Source organism: Borostomias antarcticus (genome assembly GCF_949987555.1).
Source record: "Borostomias antarcticus genome assembly, chromosome: 3".
Classification (NCBI taxonomy): domain Eukaryota; kingdom Metazoa; phylum Chordata; class Actinopteri; order Stomiiformes; family Stomiidae; genus Borostomias; species Borostomias antarcticus.
Window position 1 is genome coordinate 994,835 of NC_140236.1, and position 14,401 is coordinate 1,009,235.

General features: G+C 46.3%; 2 protein-coding genes across 3 annotated transcripts in view; one reads left to right on the plus strand and one right to left on the minus strand.

Annotated features, from left to right (window-relative positions):
- Window positions 1-4,297: 4,297 nt before the first annotated feature.
- fam3a (FAM3 metabolism regulating signaling molecule A) lies at window positions 4,298-12,977 on the minus strand. Of its 2 annotated transcripts, none has more exons than XM_084436342.1 (10): window positions 12,901-12,977; window positions 12,420-12,464; window positions 12,155-12,262; window positions 12,012-12,035; window positions 11,781-11,904; window positions 11,452-11,510; window positions 11,154-11,204; window positions 10,390-10,474; window positions 8,378-8,504; window positions 4,298-5,351 (listed from the first exon to the last, which is right to left on the minus strand). In XM_084436342.1, the coding sequence occupies exons 2-10, from the start codon at window positions 12,430-12,432 to the stop codon at window positions 5,253-5,255; spliced, it is 690 nt and encodes a 229-aa protein (XP_084292468.1). In that variant the 5' UTR covers window positions 12,433-12,464; window positions 12,901-12,977; the 3' UTR covers window positions 4,298-5,252. The 2 variants fall into 2 exon arrangements, with proteins under 2 accessions (XP_084292468.1, XP_084292469.1); XM_084436343.1 differs by having other exon boundaries at window positions 12,754-12,959.
- The window catches only part of idh3g (isocitrate dehydrogenase (NAD(+)) 3 non-catalytic subunit gamma), a gene marked incomplete at its 5' end in the record, with an annotated part of 10,347 nt that continues 8,561 nt past the window's right edge, over window positions 12,616-14,401 (plus strand). The window contains one exon of the mRNA XM_084461891.1: window positions 12,616-12,663. Within this exon, the coding sequence (XP_084318017.1) occupies window positions 12,616-12,663 (48 nt within the window). The remainder of the gene's footprint in view (window positions 12,664-14,401) is intronic.

Consider the following 14,401-nt stretch of genomic DNA (forward strand, 5'->3'; position numbering starts at 1 on the left):
GAGAGAGAGGGAGAGAGAGAGAGAGAGAGAGAGATGGGAGTATTATCTAACCCTCTTTTATTCTGATCTTTTTCATCATACAACAGAGCTTTCTCTCTCTCTCGGTCTCTCTCTTTTTTCTCTCAATCTCTCTCTCTCTGTCTCTCTCCCCCTCTCTCTCTCTCCCTCTCTCTCTCTCCTACTAAACGGCTGATCTAATCCAGGTGAGAGGGACTCAATCAGGGAGCATCTGTGGATGATGAGTTGGGATTACACATGTTGCCAAAGTGGTTTACCACACCTGGGGCCATGTGTCCACAACAAGCCCCCTCTAGAACTGATCATCAGGATTACACGCTACCGCAGGGGCAGGGGTGTGGAGGGTATACAGACGTATACAGAGTAGACCCACGTCTTTAACCCTGGACCCACAGTAGACCCACTTCTTTATCCATGGACCCACAGTAGACCCACTTCTTTAACCCTGGACCCACAGTAGACTCACTTCTTTACCCATGGACCCACTGTAGACCAACTTCTTTAACCCTGGACCCACAGTAGACCCACTTCTTTAACCCTGGACCCACAGTAGAACCACTTCTTTAACCCTGGACCTACAGTAGACCCACTTCTTTATCCCTGGACCCACAGAAGACCCACTTCTTTATCCATGGACCCACAGTAGACCACTTCTTTATCCATGGACCCACAATAGACACACTTCTTTAACCCTGGACCCACAGTAGACCCACTTCTTTAACCATGGACCCACAGTAGACCCACTTCTTTATCCATGGACCCACAGTAGACCCACGTCTTTATCCATGGACCCACAGTAGACCCACTTCTTTAACCCTGGACCCACAGTAGAACCACCTCTTTACCCATGGACCCACAGTAGACCCACTTCTTTAACCCTGGACCCACAGTAGAACCACCTCTTTATCCATGGACCCACAGTAGACCCACATATTTAACCCTGGACCCACAGTAGACCCACATATTTAACCCTGGACCCACAGTAGACCCACTTCTTTAACCCTGGACCCACAGTAGACCCAGTTCTTTAACCCTGGACCCACAGTAGAACCACCTCTTTAACCCTGGACCCACAGTAGACCCACGTCTTTACCCATGGACCCACAGTAGAACCACTTCTTTATCCATGGACCCACAGTAGACCCACTTCTTTATCCATGGACCCACAGTAGACACACTTCTTTATCCATGGACCCACAGTAGACCCACTTCTTTACCCATGGACCCACAGTAGACCCACTTCTTTACCCATGGACCCACAGTAGACCCACTTCTTTACCCATGGACCCACAGTAGACCCACTTCTTTACCCATGGACCCACAGTAGACCCACTTCTTTATCCATGGACCCACAGTAGACACACTTCTTTAACCCTGGACCCACAGTAGACACACTTCTTTAACCCTGGACCCACAGTAGACCCACTTCTTTAACCCTGGACCCACAGTAGACCCACTTCTTTATCCATGGACCCACAGTAGACCCACTTCTTTATCCATGGACCCACAGTAGACACACTTCTTTAACCCTGGACCCACAGTAGACACACTTCTTTAACCCTGGACCCACAGTAGACCCACTTCTTTAACCCTGGACCCACAGTAGACCCACTTCTTTATCCACCACTAATGTAAAACCGGTAACATCTCTATATAGCCAGGTCTTTAGTCCGAGTATAGCCTATCCACAACTTTAGTCACCCCTACAACCCTGCATACCCCCTACTTCACCTGGAGCCATGTGCCCACAGTGGAGCACCCCTCTAAGACTGCTTGACATGATCACACCGCGCTGAGCTGATAACCGGGGATCAACACATGGGAACAGGGGGCTACAGGAGACTCTACGCCGAATGCAGTGGTTTTAATATGGGAGCAGTCAGCAGATTCTCCGTGGAGCTTAGCAGCCTTCTGCTAATGACTTGAGTAGGCCTTCATCACCATTACCCCCTGCCGTGAGATCCAAGCATGCAGTCGTTATAACCACGTCATTATACCCTCCGACAAAAAAATGTCATATTTACAATAGCCAACACTGTGGGGCTTAAGAGGATGTTTACATGGGGGCTCAGTGGGCTTAGTTTGGGGAGGGGGGTGGAGGGGGGGGGGTTCCGCACACTCAGAGAAGCTGTGATTGGATATTGTTCGTTCTGAGGTTGCTGTAGTCAGACAGCAACAGTCACTTCAGACACAAGTGACACCGATATATTCAGGAATGCTGTTAAGACTATGAACTGATGTCATTTTGCAATATAGACACACATGAGATATGAATCCCGTGCACGAGCGCGCGCGCGTGCACAACAGAAACGCCTTTAAGCGCAGAGAGGCTCGTTAACGCGATCACTGCACGAGACGAGGCGTTATTTCGGGATTTACATAAATAAATCCGTTAAATTGGAATTCCAGAAAACACTCTCTGGTTCTGTGTTCACGTGCCGTAACTATAAGAGGAACATACATGTTCGTGACAGGATATTTATTTACCGAGACTATACAGTAGGCTGCACCTGCACATGACTTGTGTGAGGGGTTGATATTTCAGAACAAAAACAACTAGACAATTGGAAAAAAAAGATATATAAATATATGTACAAAATAAAAAATCTTTACAGGAGGACAACAAATTTAAATCAAAACAGCAGAATAAACGTTCGAGACCATTTTTAAATGGATACAATCATGTCAAGTTTAAAATTCCATCCAATAACATTGGTTACATTGTAGCCTCGGCCTCAACTGTAACAATGTAACGAGCGGTAACATACTTACCAGAATGTAACAATGTAACAATGTAACGAGCGGGAGAATACTTACCAGAATGAATCATCTTGTTGTCCGTTCAGTGATGAGGCGAACGGTTATGGCGAGCTACGTTCGGCTAATTGAGCTATACAATATTTATTCCGTTATATATACAATTATTTTTCAACGTTAGGCATAGGGCCCTCGCATATGACGTTATTAGATAAAATAATTAAAATAAGCCTCAAATATGAGTCTAATTCATCCAGTTCCTTTGACGGTTTGGATTCTCTCTCACTCGAGTCGGTAAATCCTGGTTTGAAAATCAGCCCTCGAGCTCCCAGGGTCTGGTCTCTCACTCAGAGGATGCTTGATTTACACATGTCTCTCACTCGCTCGTCGATCTGGCGACTCAATAATATACATCCTTACATGCAGATAGCAACAACAAAAAACGATTTATGTACATAATTTACACACACACACGAGTCACGCGGCCATCTGTATACAAGGTGTAAGTACCCGCGCCTGCTTGCCTCTTGGGTTCTCACGACAGTAGAGACACAGTAGAGACACACTTGACACGGGCTCCTAAGTGCGCACGCAACCTGGTTCTGGGGTCTGACCAGCAGAGGGCAGTGGATCGCGCGAGATTTGCAATATTACTGTACATTTCCATCTGAAATGAATCAAGTATTGAATTACGTGATTAGTGTTCTGTGTGTCACGAATGCAAACTGGCAACGATGACATGCCTTTAGAACTAGAATATGCTTTTAGTCACTTGTTTTGAAAGGAGATGCACTTTTAGTCACTTGTTTAGAAAGGAGATGCATTTGTGAGTTCTGGTGAGTATAGTACTGACTTCCAACGTTAAATGCAATTATTCTAAGTCGCTCTGGATAAAGGCGTCTATTAAATGACTAATGCAATGTAATATATCCATGACCCAAATACATAGAAATAAACACCAGGTAGGCCTCACGTTGGTGATACCACCAAGCTTTAGAGATACCACCAAGCTTTAGTGATATGCTACATATACTCTATGGGTGACAAACCCAACAGTGCACAAATAGTTCCATGATCAAATCAGGTGCTTTTCTTACCTGTCTGTCCAGTTATGACATTCAAACGAGCTTGCTCAACCTGATAAACAACTATAAGCATTTCCAAATTGTCCCCATCCCATAAAGAAAATTGACAGATAAAAAGGTTCGAATGACAATTCTTGATCATTCACCTTTCATAAATGTTTTGTTTGAAAATACGACGCATGCTCAATCCATGACGTTAGAAGTGCATAGTACCAACGGCAATGTTGTGAAGTGACCAGAATGAACTGAATCACCCGCATTGTGTCGCCCCCTGGTGGATTTGATCGGATAAGACAGACCTCCACGATGGAGATTACCTGTAGAAGAAATTTAATAATCTAAAATACAAAAAAGGTACATTCTCCAAAATAAAGAACAAAGATACACACAAATGATAACTGCAGACAACAAACAGCAACGTTTTAAAATGTGTTATCTACAGTATGTAGGCACAAGCGTCCATTCAGCCAGCAACTTGGTGAAGATAAGAATATATTTTAAGGTGTAGTGAAGATTTGGTCGATGTTCTAGAGAACATCTTATGTCTAACATGTATATGACGTTGCACATAAATATACTCTGTAAACATTAACGGCAGAATATCTATTGGACAAGAATGAGTGATTACTTCATACATCGATTGATGGTTACAAATATATTAATGTTTTTCTGCATTAGCACAAAGAGACAAGATCCTGCAGCTTCTTCTTCTCGGATGGATGTCTAACAAACATAGAAGAACTGATCACAAATGTGTTTTGTTCACAATGCTCTGGACTCATGGTCATCGGTCGTCAAACATGTGAAGCCATTACCTTTGAAGAACAGAATAAGCCCTAAAAAACACCTTCATTTGGAGTCCGCAATCAAGTCCAGGATCCGGCAGAAACATCTCAGAAACATCCCTTTCCAAACCATCAGCTGGTGTATGAGTATCTCATATCAATTAAACAACCGTGTCCACAACTTTGTATACGAGGCATCAACAATTAGCTCCAGCATTTTTTCATAGTCGGTCCAGACAGGCAAGAATTACGTATAACATATACGTAAAATGGTTTTCTGGTCCCATGTTATAAATAAAGCAAAACCACAATGTCTTGTTTCAGTCTATGCTGTTCCTTAACACAGGGCATCATGGGTAATGCAGTCCATCATGATAGGGCATCTTGGGTGATGCAGTCCTCTGTAGCTCCACCGTGCCGGTGTTGAATAACAGAGGGTTCCTAGGTCTCCAGGGGGGCCCTTAGAGGGATAACAGAGGGTTCCTAGGTCTCCAGGGGGGCCCTTAGAGGGTTCCTAGGTCTCCAGGCGGGCCCTTAGAGGGTTCCTAGGTTTCCAGGGGGGCCCTTAGAGGGTTCCTAGGTTTCCAGGGGGGCCCTTAGAGGGTTCCTAGGTTTCCAGGGGGGCCCTTAGAGGGATGCACCCGTCCATCTCCAGAGATTCAGGCCAGCCTTCATATTTGTTGTTGTTCTTCGTGTTCTTCATGCGCTAGAGGGGACACAGGGAGAGAGAGGTTGAGAGAGAGCAGGGAGAGAGGGAGGACACAGAGAGAGAGAGAGGTTGAGAGAGAGCAGGGAGAGAGAGGGGACACAGAGAGAGAGAGGTTGAGAGAGAGCAGGGAGAGAGAGGGGACACAGGGAGAGAGGGTGAGAGAGAGCAGGGAGAGAGAGACACAGGGAGGGAGAGGGTGAGAGAGAGCAGGGAGAGAGAGGGGACACAGGGAGAGAGGGTGAGAGAGAGCAGGGAGAGAGAGACACAGGGAGGGAGAGGGTGAGAGAGAGCAGGGAGAGAGAGGGGACACAGGGAGAGAGGGTGAGAGAGAGCAGGGAGAGAGAGACACAGGGAGGGAGAGGGTGAGAGAGAGCAGGGAGAGAGAGGGGACACAGGGAGAGAGAGGTTGAGAGAGAGCAGGGAGAGAGGGGGGACACAGGGAGAGAGAGGTTGAGAGAGAGCAGGGAGAGAGAGGGGACACAGGGAGAGAGAGGGTGAGAGAGAGCAGGGAGAGAGGGGGGACACAGGGAGAGAGAGGGTGAGAGAGAGCAGGGAGAGAGAGGGTGTAGGATAAAGGATGCATCTTGATAAAGGATGTACCTTTCTTACTCTAATTTTGTGTAATACTTTGGCAAAATAGATGTTTATCTGTCATGCTAATAAAGCTTATTTGAATTTGGGTGAGTGAGACCAGAGAGAGAGAGAGAGGGGGGGGGGACACGGAGAGAGAGAGGGTGAGTGAGACCAGAGAGAGAGAGGGGACACAGGGATAGAGAGAGAGGGTGAGAGATCAGAGAGAGACAGGGAGAGAGGGTGAGTGAGAGCAGAGAGAGAGAGGGTGAGAGAGAGGGTGGGTGAGAGCAGAGCGAGAGAGAGAGAGGGGACAAAGGGAGAGAGAGGTTGAGAGAGAGCAGAGAGAGAGAGACACAGGGAGAGAGAGGTTGAGAGAGAGCAGGGAGAGAGAGGGGACACAGGGAGAGAGAGGGTGAGAGAGCAGGGAGGGAGAGGGGACACAGGGAGAGAGAGAGGGTGTAGGATAAAGGATGTACCTTTCTTACTCTAATTTTGTGTAATACTTTGGCAAAATAGATGTTTATCTGTCATGCTAATAAAGCTTATTTGAATTTGGGTGAGTGAGACCAGAGAGAGAGAGAGAGGGGGGGGGGACACGGAGAGAGAGAGGGTGAGTGAGACCAGAGAGAGAGAGGGGACACAGGGATAGAGAGAGAGGGTGAGAGATCAGAGAGAGACAGGGAGAGAGGGTGAGTGAGAGCAGAGAGAGAGAGGGTGAGAGAGAGGGTGGGTGAGAGCAGAGCGAGAGAGAGAGAGGGGACAAAGGGAGAGAGAGGGTGAGTGAGAGGAGAGAGAGAGACACGGGGAGAGAGAGAGCAGAGAGAGACACAGGGAGACACAGGGAGAGAGAGGGTGAGAGAGCAGAGAGAGAGAGAGACACACAGGGAGAGAGAGGGTGAGTGAGAGAGAGGGAGAGAGAGAGAGAGGGAGAGAGAGGGTGAGTGAGAGCAGAGAGAGAGAGAGAGAGAGAGACAGGGAGAGAGGGTGAGTGAGAGCAGAGAGAGAGAGAGAGAGAGAGCAGAGAGAGAGAGAGGGAGAGAGAGGGTGAGAGAGCAGAGAGGGAGAGAGAGAGGGTGAGAGAGAGAGAGACAGGGAGAGAGGGTGAGTGAGAGCAGAGAGAGAGAGAGAGGGAGAGAGAGGGTGAGTGAGAGCAGAGAGAGAGAGAGAGAGAGAGGGAGAGAGAGGGTGAGTGAGAGCAGAGAGAGAGAGAGAGAGAGAGAGAGGGAGAGAGAGGGTGAGTGAGAGCAGAGAGAGAGAGAGAGGGTGAGTGAGAGCAGAGAGAGAGAGAGACAGGGAGAGAGAGGGTGAGTGAGAGCAGAGAGAGAGAGAGAGAGAGAGAGAGAGAGAGAGAGCGAGACAGGGAGAGAGAGGGTGAGTGAGAGCAGAGAGAGAGAGAGAGACACAGGGAGAGAGAGGGGGAGTGAGCAGAGAGAGAGAGAGAGAGAGAGAGAGAGACAGGGAGAGAGAGGGTGAGTGAGAGCAGAGAGAGAGAGAGACAGGGAGAGAGAGGGTGAGTGAGAGCAGAGAGAGAGAGAGAGAGAGAGAGACAGGGAGAGAGAGGGTGAGTGAGAGCAGAGAGAGAGAGAGAGAGACAGGGAGAGAGAGGGTGAGTGAGAGCAGAGAGAGAGAGAGAGAGACAGACACAGGGAGAGAGAGGGTGAGTGAGAGCAGAGAGAGAGAGAGAGACAGGGAGAGAGAGGGTGAGTGAGAGCAGAGAGAGAGAGAGAGAGAGAGAGAGAGACAGACACAGGGAGAGAGAGGGTGAGTGAGAGCAGAGAGAGAACACACAACAAAGGGTTTAACGGTCTCAAATTCCTCCAGGCCAGTTCCTTATTCAGGTGACTTCACACTTATGCAAACAGACACTAATTAGCGCTCGTTTCCTAAACTGTGTCTAAGTGGAATAATGACCCTAGCAGCAGAACCTGTACTGCCTTTCACTTGAACTCTAGTTCATTTCCTTTCTCCCTCGCCCAGAGGAATGAAACAGACACAACTCTATGGAGAGCACCACCAAAGGTCATTCAAGGTCAAGCAGGTGAGCGCATACAGACACTACATCGTAGGGATGCACCGATATGAACATTTTGGCCGATACCGATAACAGATATTAACACTGTTGTTATGGCCGATAACCGATATTTACTGATGTCGATATGATCTGTATAAAAACGAAATGAACGAAAAGTTCCTATGATAATTAAATGTTATACATACTGAAAAACACATGGAAACACCGTCTCTATCTCCAAAACATTCTGAAAAGCCGATAAATCATAGATTTACCACATTGTTTCCTCTCAAAAACAACACACACAACAGCAGCTAGACAGAAATAATGATCTGCTGTTCACATCGGCCGTTTTGCACATCGGACCGATACCGATATGATTGGCGATATATCGTGCGTCCCTCCTCCATAGACATAATCAAGCAGGGTTCTACTGCACCTGTTCAAACGGACTCTTGTTCTCGATGCCCTTGGCTCCTACAAACACCCAGCTGTCTCTGAAGGCCAGATCTTTGATGGCCGTGCTCCCCAGCTCCTCGAAGAGACGGCGCGCCTCGTCATTCATCCTGTCAGAGGACAGAGGAGAGGAGGACGAGAGGACAGAGGAGGATGAGAGGAGAGAGGAGGACGAGAGGAGAGAGGAGGACAGAGAGGAGGACAGAGAGGAGGACAGAGAGGAGGACGAGAGGAGGACGAGGACAGAGGAGAGGAGGACGAGAGGACAGAGGAGAGGAGGACGAGAGGACAGAGGAGAGGAGGACGAGAGGACAGAGGAGAGGAGGACGAGAGGACAGAGGAGAGGAGGACGAGAGGACAGAGGAGAGGAGGACGAGAGGACAGAGGAGAGGAGGACGAGAGGACAGGAGGACGAGGACAGAGGAGAGGAGGACGAGAGGACAGAGGAGAGGAGGACGAGAGGACAGAGGAGAGGACAGAGGAGAGGAGGACGAGGCACGGCAGCTTTAAGTCAAAGTCAGTATTTCATGCATGCAAAAATACATTCAATGTATTCAAAGAGCTTTGTTTGCACAGATCCCGATGAGGAAACACATCCTGATGAACTGGATTTGCAGTCCATCATGCAGTAACACATGGATCACTGTGTAGCTACACAACAATACCTGAAGTAACACAATTGTAGTTTGTCTTGTTTTGTTTCCTAGTGATGCTGAGTTCCAGACAAGTTGAAACTGGTGATTTCCCAGTTGAAAATGATAGCATTCCAAGTGTATGTAAACAAAAAAAACATGGCTGACCAGGAAACAGTTTGTTTGTTTGTGGCAAGACTGTTTAAACTGCCAGAAGGGCAGCTTTCTTGCCTAGAGGAACAACGACAGGTAAGAGACGGTAACAGGTAACAGACGCCATTATACATCTTATTTGACCTCACTTTATACTTAGAAAACCATCTAAATATTCCATTGACTAGCCTAGTTAATACTGTTAATACACCCCACCCCCTCCCCTATTGATTGAAATGTACAAGAGGAAATAAATGAGTCTACATGACATTTCCCATTTTTAGTTTCCATAATAATAATGTTTTCAGTAGTTTTCACTACTTCCTGAGGCTGGGTAATTGGCCCCGCGTTCAACCCCCGTGCGTGGAAGGATACGGACTATGAACGCGCTCAACCCCCTGTGCGTGGAAGGATACGGACTATGAACGCGCTCAACCCCCTGTGCGTGGAAGGATACGGACTATGAACGCGTTCAACCCCCGTGCGTGGAAGGATACGGACTATGAATTCGCTGCTAGAGCCCTACTCTTTACACCAGAAGAAAAATGACCTAAGTAAGACATGACACTTCTCATTTACGATGAGCTTCTCCATGGGTGGCGCCATTGTTGTTTGACATCAGACAAATGATTCTCCGTGAAATCTGGGTAGATTTACCACCCCTCAGAGTTTTCGAGTAGGAACTCCGACTTTCAGCAGCGTTCCAGTACACTTTTTTTAAGTAGGAGGTTGGAAAATCCCCAGTTGTGAGTTGTCTAGAACGCAGCATAATACTGCACAGAGTATGTGATGGGGGGCTCCTCCAGGGGTAAGGGGATGTAATATTGCTCCCATTTTGGAAACAAACTCTAGCTGCCATTTTCCACATCCACCCACCACTGGAGAGCCCTCTCTACCACATACGGTGCTCCACTTGCGTAATTACCTATCCTGTTAAAACCGTGTCATTAAACGGTAGTCCCACTACAGTGATTTAACTACAGGAACTGCCATGAAGTTACATAAGTAAGCAAAGCCTGCTGTGCGTATGAGATTTGACAAACTAGGGTGTCGTAAAGATATACTCTGGAGGGGGAAAGGGCTCCACTGTTCTGGCTGTGAAAATAGTTTATAGTTTCCATGTGTGCCTGTAGGGGGGGGGGACTGGGGGGGGGGGGGCGGAGGAGAGACGAGGAGGAGAGACAAGGAGGAGAGACAAGCGGATTCCTACTTTGTAGCTGCATCGTCAAAGGAGGCCACGAAGACCAGCGTTCCCTCGTGCAGCGGCCGGAGGTACTTCAGCAGGTCGTTCACATCTGAAAACAACACCAGGTTCTCTGAACATTCAAAACAACACCAGGTTCTCTGATCATTCAAAACAACACCAGGTTCTCTGATCATTCAAAACAACACCAGGTTCTCTGATCATTCAAAACAACACCAGGTTCTCTGATCATTCAAAACAACACCAGGTTCTCTGAAAATTCAAAACAAGCCCAGGTTCTCTGATCATTCAAAACAAGCCCAGGTTCTCTGAACATTCAAAACAACACCAGGTTCTCTGAACATTCAAAACAACACCAGGTTCTCTGAAAATTCAAAACAAGCCCAGGTTCTCTGATCATTCAAAACAAGCCCAGGTTCTCTGAACATTCAAAACAAGACCAGGTTCTCTGAACATTCAAAACAAGCCCAGGTTCTCTGAACATTCAAAACAAGACCAGGTTCTCTGAACATTCAAAACAAGCCCAGGTTCTCTGAACATTCAAAACAAGACCAGGTTCTCTGAACATTCAAAACAACACCAGGTTCTCTGAACATTCAAAACAAGCCCAGGTTCTCTGAACATTCAAAACAAGCCCAGGTTCTCTGAACATTCAAAACAAGACCAGGTTCTCTGAACATTCAAGGATCTTTACTGGTCATACTGGATGTATGAAATGCTCCACTGCCAAACACTGAAATATCAACTTAAAAAGATCCCGTCTCTCTCACCTCCGGCCCACATGTCAAAGGACTTGGTTTCCAGGAGCTCTCCTGACACCCCTGTGGCAAACACACATGAACCATTTTTTAAATTTTATTTAACCTTTATTTACCCAGTCTAAGTAATTCTTATATACAAAAACTGCCTGAGGAAGGGGAAATGGGAGGCTGAAAATAAACATGTTATGTACACATCATTTACATCAACAATAATAAAATACAGTAATATACAACCATCAGTGCAATGAATACTGATTAAAAAAGAATATTGAAATCAGGACAATATGAAGGTTATTAAGGAGCTTACCGTTCACTAAAGCGATGTTTAGCCCTCTGCCAACATTGTTCTTCACGCTGCTCACGAGCCTTTGGGATCAAAAGTATAACCGATTAGATCAGCGATGCTAACGACAGTGTCAATAAAAATTATTGCGCATGTGGTGAGGAGAGACACACTGGACACTTCAGTTACATTTAAAAACCAAACGGACACTTGAGGAGCAGCGATACCAGACCGGACAGAATACGTGCATTCAGGTCCTCAGACACGCGTAAGGCCTGGTCGCAACGGCAGAGAGACAAGGAGAGAGATGAGCAATGAGAGAGAGAGGGAGAACAGTTGGCGGCGGGTCTCACATCTTGTCCTCCAGGCAGATCTTGGGTCCGATGACGTTGGCGGCCCCGGAGACCAGGCGGAAGGCCAGGTGTCTCTGTGGACAGGGCGCAGACAGACCACACTTGTACCTGTGAGGTCTGGGCTCTGGAACAGCAGAGGAGACAGGAGGTGTCAACGCTATGGGGGTTAACAGCTCGCAAACACAAGCGCGTCAACGTGAAACACCGCGGCGGTCGCTTTGCATCACTTACCGGTGGTCGGTTCTTCATCTGCCCCTTAGAGAAAATGTCCGACAAATAATTAATGGAAACACGCGACACACTTGAACGCCACCCATCAATTATAAAAACACATCAATCATGAGAACATCAGATGAAGCGGGAGCTTTTCTTACCTGTGAAGAGGTTTCGCATGACTGACCCAGTTTCCCCACTAAGAATGGAGCTGGCCAAGACCCAGGTCAGTCCCACCAGAAGTAGCACAGCAACAGCTCGCAGTGGCCCTGTCACACACACAGAGGTCCCATGAGCACCTCGGTACCGTCAGCGCCACAACACATGTAGGCTAATGGATGCAGTATGCATACTATTACGCCTACTATTACGCCTAGTATTAGTGTTCTTATGTTAGTAGTTAGTATGTCATAGTTTGAAACCCACCTGCCAATCTCATGACTGGTTTCTTACAGGAACTGACAAGTGATCCTGTGGAAATAAGACAAGGCAATTTCATAAACACATCAGAAAAGCAGAGCCCTTTAGATTACTTGTTTTTTAAAAGATGAATGCAGACCTGAACCAATTATTATAATACAGCATGTCTCATTCTAGACATCATGTCAGACAAAATGGCAAGATGGCTCTGATAGGCACGCTGGAAAAGGTGCCCACTGAGAAGGCGCACGTATTTAGTCGATTATAAGCCCCTCATTAAGCCTATATATTATATATATTGAATATATATATTGAATTAGTGGAGTAATGTCCGACCTACTGTCGTAGATGACAATCCGCTTGTTTCCTCGCTATCCAACCAGAGGACTTTAATTATTTGCTCTGCGACCTCATCGAGACGTTCCTCCTACACTTGCGCGTCTGAGACCAGACTCAGAATAAAAAGTAAAAACAAAATAATATTTACTTAGCTAGTCGACCATCTGTACGATTTGAATCATTGCGTCGAGCGTGATGATCCCTTCCGGATTAGTTTCGAGCTCCTTCTTTCAGGGACTTTACTGAGTCTGCGCAGTAGGGGCGCCAGTATGTTTCGCAACCCACCTTTAAATGTCCTACCCTCCATATATGTCTTACATTTTAATTGTATAACGTAAAGGGAAATAAGCAGTAGCTATGGGGGGAATGTATACAATATTACTGATAACTGTTTCATTGCACACAGAGATGTAGTTTGCTAAATTATATAACATCTCGCAACTCTCGCGATGATATTGGTCGGCCACGAGAATCACGCGAGACTTCCTGGTTGAAGGATCTTCATGTTCACCAAGATGGCGGCTCCCAGTGCGACGCTTTCGATGTCTAAAATCCTTAAACCTCTATGGAGCGGACGACTGGGGAATACAGCAAAAGTAAGACAACTCTCATATGATGATAGTGAGTCTAGTCGTGTGCTACATCAGTCTTGCTGAGATTATACGGTGTTTTGTGTCAAAGACAAGGTCATGTTAGCTATAACTAGCCTAGCATAGTAAGGTTAGCTAGTGGCTTTGATGTACCGCCCATGTTGTTGTTGACAGCTGATGTGAAAAATCATAATCACGATTATTTTGATTGATATTGAGATCACGATTATTTAACACGATTATTCATAGATTTTTTTTTTTTTTTAAATCAAAAGTTTTGACATTTTCTTAACAAATCAAATTATACATTGACTTTGATAACAATTAATTTATTAAATGTTGACAGTGGCTTTTCTTTTGAACAATGTTCTTTGGATTAGATACATTTCTCCCATGGGAGACCAATAGTGAAAAATAGTGCTAAATCGTTTTATGGCGATTATTTTGTTTTAATGATCATTGACAGCCCAAATCTTAATCTAGATTAAAATCCGATTAATCGAGCAGCCCTATCACATAGTACAAGACCTCTCCATAACATCTCTAGCCCTGCTTCTGTATCACCAGGCCAGATAGTAACGTTATCCTCGCTACCCACAAGTTGGAGCCCAGACAAATTGTAAACAATTGTTGTTTTTTTTGGCAACGTGTTTAGGTTTTTGGAGCGTCATTGACAAGTCACAGGGAGAAGTCATCCAGCTCTGTGAGTATACTATACTATACTCTATACTATAGTAGACTATAGTCTGCCCACGCTGAAGCTCTGTCCAACAAGCTGTCCATGAGTGACTCTGTGAGTGATGGTGCGGAGGGTAGCCGGTCAGCTGTGTGGGAAAATGCTTTTCTAAGAACATCATTATTGTCTATTTCTCAGGGATTTTACATGGTTGTCTTATCTTTGGTAGCTTGTTTTTTCAGAGTGGGGGGGTGGTCACTCCTTTGGCTAACTCAATCAAGTTGTAAAGATTTTGCCAAACAGTAACTCACTCCTGACTCCTGTTCACCTGTCTGGTTCTGGGAAGAAGGGTGGTGGTAAAAGGTTGTGATCCGGTAGCTTTT